Here is a 5,857-nt window from a genome sequence, read left to right on the forward strand (position 1 = left end):
GAGTTGAAGCCTGGCTAGTTTGAGGCACTGATCATCACAGAAGGATTGAGAATTAGCTTGCTTTGGAGAAGCTCTCTAATGCATAAGCAGCGGAGTAGAACAATGAAAATTTAGGAGAGAACTTAGAAGGTGCGGGCTCCTAAAACACATAGTCCCTATCATATGGTATGCATATGTAGTGATGGCTTTCCCACCACGAAGTATTGGCAAATATTTGGAAGGGTGGGTTGTACTCATGTTTGTGTGTGTGCCCAAGAGAAGAATTTCTTGCCTTTCTTGAAGAGAGAGTGAAAAGGAGAGAAGGACTATTAAAGCTAACGATCAGCTCTGATGATATGAAGTGTGAACATATCCCAAGTTCTCTTGCGCAAGAAAGAAACCATGGAGGCCTTCTACATCGCCCTCTTTGTTGTCCTCCTGCTTCTGCTTGGCGCTGTGGAGCTGGGCAAGTCTAACAAGGACCGCATCATCACCAACGCCGCATTCTCCTCCTTCAAGAACAACTATCTTGTGGTCTACTGCCTCATGATGGGTATGTGCCCCCCCCCCCCCCCCCCCCGCCCATGCCTCCCCTCGATGATTCCTGCGCAAAAATGCCCATTTTGCGTTTGAATCTTTCAATCTTGTGCCCAGTAATCGAAGATCTATGAGCTTGCTCAGTAAACCCATTAGATCTTCTCATGCTTACTGCTTACTGTGAGATCTGTAGATGCTGCATAAGGCATAGCATTGTCTCTGATTAGGTAGGGGGTTTTGATACTTGCATTGTGTTTGTGTTGTTATAATGTTACAGCGATTAGCTGTACGGAAAACGTGGACATTGAGGTTTTTATATGGAAACTTTTCCAGCACATGCTATAGATCTAATCATGGAACATGTGTGTTGACGCATGCACTTGCTCATGTGTCACATATCGCAGCAGAGAATCTTTCGACTTGCGTATGCTCGCACATGCTCCAGAGAGCAACTGCCATCCCTTTTCCCACAGGTGCACACTTGGCCACCCGTTAGTGATCTATATCTGGCCCAGCCAAGCCTACAGGCTACATCCCATCCTGGCTGCCCAAGACGGTGCCCATTCCATGTAAAACTGTCTGCCAGCGGATCTTAGGGGTAGTTATGCCACATTCCCCCCCACTGAAATCGATGCTGTCCAGTATCCAGATCAGTTCTCGAAAAAATTGTTTTTTTAAACCCTTAAAATTAAAGGCAATGCTAAACCCTAACCGGGATTTAGACCTAAAAATCTCTAAAAACCATACTAAATTCTGGGATTTATAATTAAAACATGTTAATTTCATTCCTTAAAATTAAAGACAATGCCGAATTTCCAAACGGGAATTTTAAATTTCAGCTGGGAAAATTACACTACAAACCGGGTTAAGTGAGCATTGAACCCGATGAGTGCAAAAGCTCTAGTTGAAGTGCCTAGGTACAGACTGGCCAAGATCTGGGAAATCAAATTTTCAGAGATTCATCAGGAAGTTTCTTTGTGGGTTTCATGCTGACAAGGTGCGGCAGAACTGCCTCTTGTGAACAACACTCCTGAAATAACATCCAGGAACCTGTTTATCTCTGCATATGGATAATGGACCACCAACATGGGTTTCAGGAAACCCCACATGAACACAAGACTTCTCAGAATGGTTTCATCAGCCTTGTAACCACCAGTACCTATGGGCACTTCTATGCTCAGACCCGCATTTCCCTGCTTGTTGGGTGCCAATGCTTGGTCCCCTAAAAAGTTCTAAAGCTAAAAGAAGGATAGAGGCTCCCCGTACTGCTGCGCAGCCCCCCTCCTTGTGTGCGCATCTGTGCGCCGCCTCCTTCAGCCATCCTGCCTGCCATTCGAGGCTCCGTACTGCTGCGCAGCCGCCCTCCTTGTGTGCGCATCTGTGCGCCGCCTCCTTCAGCCCTCCTGCCTGCCATTTACCACGCCCTCCCTCCTCTCTATACTGCTGCTTCCAGCCTTTCTGCCCGCCATTTCCTCGCCTGCCATATGCATGTCTCCTCCTCCATCCCCTCATTGCTGCGCACTTCTCCTTCTGCCCACCGTTCACCACGCCCAGCCCATCATCCTGCCCACCTTCCAGCCCTTCGTTCACTGCTGTCCTGCTTATCTCTGCTTACCGATGCGCTTCTGCTTTCCAGCCCTTACTCCTCCCGCCCCCCCCCCCCCCCCCTTGCTTCGATGCCTGCCCCAACAGTTCAAGTCGGCCGCCTGTCCCTTGGTTGGCATTATGGCTTCTGCCCAAGCCAATCCTTCTCCACTCTCATAGGTCACAAGATGAGCTGCTCATCCTCTAAAGTGACATCGACAATGAAATGAAGACTACTCTCATTGGTAGAGCCTGTGGCTCTCACCGTGCATGTTCGTAAGTTAGAGCTATGAATTTGGCAGCCCTCCCTTCAGAACTGGCTGTTCGTTTTCTTGTTGCATGTATGGAGGCTGATAAACAAACAAGGCTGAAGCTAAAGTAGATGCAATGAAAGCTTAAAGAGAGAGAGACTTGCATGAGTCAATGATGGGATAGTTGTGTGTTTATTTCAATGAAAGTGCAAGATCTTTATAGGCCCAAAGGTTCTTCTCTTGACATTAGTGCTTATGCAATATCACACACAAATATCTAGATGTTATTGTGACCACCTCTAAGAGGTGGTTCATACACATAGGCAAACACATAAGTGACCCCTCTAAGAGGTGGTTCACATGCACACGTAAGACCTTGATTCACATGCACATGTAAGACCTTGATTCCCAACAAACCCCCCCCCTCCCCCCCCGCCCGACAGAAGGGTTTACCTCATACTGCGTCTCGGATAAATCTAGGCTCATGGATTGTCATGCGAGTTTTCGTGCTCAAGGATAAATAACATGGCTCTAGTTTCATAGGCTAGTTATGGGATTCAAAGGGTAGAGTACACACAAGATTGGGTCATAGACTCACAAAACACACAACACAACTGAAAACAACACAAACTTGGACTTTTAAAAAGTCCATTCATCATTACAATAGTTTGCATCCTCTATGGACAACTCTGTCTCCTCAATGAAGTTGCCATCTTCCTTTTAGTGGAAGCAATACTTTTTATTGTGGTGGTTTTTCCCACAATGTTTACATGGCTTCCTCAAGTAACAATCCTTCTTCGCATGGTTGTTCCTACCACAAAGGGAACACTTGATACCTTTGTAGTTCTTGTTGGTAAAGAAGAAGTTGTCCCCCTCTACTTCTCTATTCTTTATTTTCATCTCCTCTTCCTTGATTGAGGTTATGATCCCTTCCAAGGTAAGATTGGGTAGGTTCTTCAAGGCGGGGATGAGGTTCCCGTAAAGCTCCTATGGCGTTGACTTTATCAACACAGTATGGTCACAGCTTCCTCCACTTTCGCTTTGAGTGCAGCAAGTTGGCTCATGAGGGACTTCATTTTGCTCACAAACATGAGGATCGAAGATCTCATGTGGTTACAGGATGAGTCTATAGAACTCTATCTACAATGAAACTTTAGAATTCTTACCCTGAGCTTGGAAGAGTTTATCTAGCACCTCATAGGCCTCCTTGGATATCAGGAGATCTCCAACATGATGGATAAAATTGTTAAAGAGGCCAAGGGCTATTAGGCCAAAGGCTCTTTGATCCGTTAGTTTCCAAGTCTTTTTAGCTACATCTTCATCTTCAGGTATCTTATCTTTGTCCTCGCGATAAAATGCCAAAGTTCTTCTCTTGTAGTGCCACACACAATATTGGCTAGGTAGAGCTTTGATTACTCTTAATGATAAATTTGATTTGGCGAATTGTTTAGACAGCAATAAAGACAGGATTCTAGTCAAGAATTTGATGGGCTAAATTTTTTATAAATCAATAAGAGTACTGAAATTTAAGAGACTAGAAAGAGGTTCATTCAAATGTGACACCAGCATTGGGTCCCCAATGGCCAGACCGGCCCCCTCCTTGGGGATTATTTGCTAGACTGTTATGAGAGTGGAAGTCACAAGGGGACAATCTTCTCCATGTGCTCCTGGTGCTAGGGATTGGAGCAGAGTCTGCAAGATGGAGGCCTTGAAGATTTGTGTTCTCTTATGTAGTTTGATGATTGATCTTAGAGAAGATTGGTCATCGGCACAACAATCTTAGAGGAGCATTGTACAGATTTTTTCAACCCTTAGAGATATCCCAAGGCAGGTAAATCTTCTGCTTTTGGCCAAGCCAATATAACGGCCATTTTCTTTGGGTCCATCCTTTCTTTGGCCTTGTGTTGCACATGCACAAAACCCTTGTTAAATATCCTGCTATGCTTCTGTGGAGGTTTGGTGTGCTTCAAAGTAATGTCTATAATTGATGCAAGCAGGTGTGCATGTGCATGTGTTGGTGTTTTTCGGCACTCCCCAGTTCACTTTGAGCATGATAGTTTTGTTTTGGATAACTAAAATGCAGTTTCTATGCAGGTGAAAAGATGCATATTCCATGTGATTGCAATTTACCAAAGTTTTATTTTCAAGCCTGATGGTTGAGTTTTTTTGTTTTTTTTAAACAGCTGGTGATTGGTTGCAAGGTCCTTACGTCTATTTTCTATACACCCAGTATGGCTTCTCTAAAGGTGATATTGGACGGCTTTTCATTGCTGGTTTTGGGTCATCGATGATATTTGGCACTTTTGTGGGTTCTCTTGGTGACAAATAGTGAGTTTATAACAACTTATTGAGAAGCATTTTTTTGACAATATGTGAAGTCGATGTTGATGTCATGGCTGCTGTAGTAGTATTGCTCTTTTTAATTGCCTTCGTGCCTTTTTTCCTTGCTACTCACAGTGGGCGGAAGAGGGCTAGTATCACGTACTGCATAACATATATTTTGAGCTGCATGACTAAGCATTCTCCTCAATACAAGGTGCTAATGTTAGGCCGAATACTAGGCGGAATCGCAACATCTCTATTGTTTTCCGCTTTCGAGTCTTGGCTAGTTGCAGAGCATTTCAAGGTATCATGGACACTTTCCTTATCAATTGCACCTTCACTTATGGTTCTAATTTCTTTTTCTAGGCTCAAGTAAAAGCTTGCTTGACCTGCCAGAGCCTAGCTACAACAAGCTTCTATCTCCTGGGCTTTGCATTGCTTTTTTTAGCAACTTTGTTTTGCTTTTTGTAGAGAGGTTTTGAAGCGCAGTGGCTGTCCTTGACCTTTTCAAAAGCGGTGTTTCTTGGTAATGGGCTTGTAGCCATTCTAGCGGGGTTGTTTGCCAATCTCTTGGCCGACACTTTGTCCCTTGGGCCTGTATCTCCATTTGATGCGGCTTCATGTGTACTGGCGTTGGGCATGTCTATCATATTATACACATGGGCGGAGAATTATGGTGACTCTTCTGAGGGCAAAAGTCTGTTGGATCAATTCAAAGCTGCAGCATCTGCAATTGCTTCTGGTGATTTACCTTTTTTCTATCAGCAAACTTTATCCTGAGGGGACCTCTGTGAATCTTATTTCTCATTAAGCATGAGTCTGATGCTTGAACTTGACCTGCTACATGTGGTTGCCTGTCGAGCAGATGAGAAGATTGCTTTGCTTGGAGCAATACAGTCCTTGTTTGAGGGCTCAATGTACACATTTGTGTTCTTGTGGACGCCTGCACTCAGCCCCCATGATGAAGATATACCTCATGGATTCATTTTTGCCATATTCATGTTATCTTCCATGATCGGCAGCTCACTGGCTTCTCGCTTCATGGCAAGGTCATCACTCAGGGTGGAAATTTACATGCAAATAGTGTTTCTGGTCTCTGCTGCCACTCTCCTCTCCCCAGTTGTCATCAATGTAAGTAAGCATTTCGCAAAGGGGGATGCCAAGAAACTTGGTGATTTGTCTAG

At 44.5% G+C, this 5,857-nt stretch overlaps 1 protein-coding gene across 1 annotated transcript in view; it reads left to right on the forward strand.

The window, feature by feature from the left end:
- Positions 1–264: 264 nt before the first annotated feature.
- LOC147632180 (uncharacterized) overlaps positions 265–5,857 on the forward strand; it is a 7,156-nt gene continuing 1,563 nt past the window's right edge. The window contains exons 1-5 of the mRNA XM_086808819.1: positions 265–532; positions 4,535–4,679; positions 4,809–4,977; positions 5,145–5,415; positions 5,539–5,804. Coding sequence (XP_086664945.1) covers positions 382–532; positions 4,535–4,679; positions 4,809–4,977; positions 5,145–5,415; positions 5,539–5,804 — 1,002 coding nt within the window. The 5' untranslated portion in view covers positions 265–381. The remainder of the gene's footprint in view (positions 533–4,534; positions 4,680–4,808; positions 4,978–5,144; positions 5,416–5,538; positions 5,805–5,857) is intronic.

This window comes from Cibotium barometz, chromosome 14, assembly GCF_041138505.1.
Source record: "Cibotium barometz isolate CiBa-2024 chromosome 14, ASM4113850v1, whole genome shotgun sequence".
In the NCBI taxonomy this organism is placed as follows: domain Eukaryota; kingdom Viridiplantae; phylum Streptophyta; class Polypodiopsida; order Cyatheales; family Cibotiaceae; genus Cibotium; species Cibotium barometz.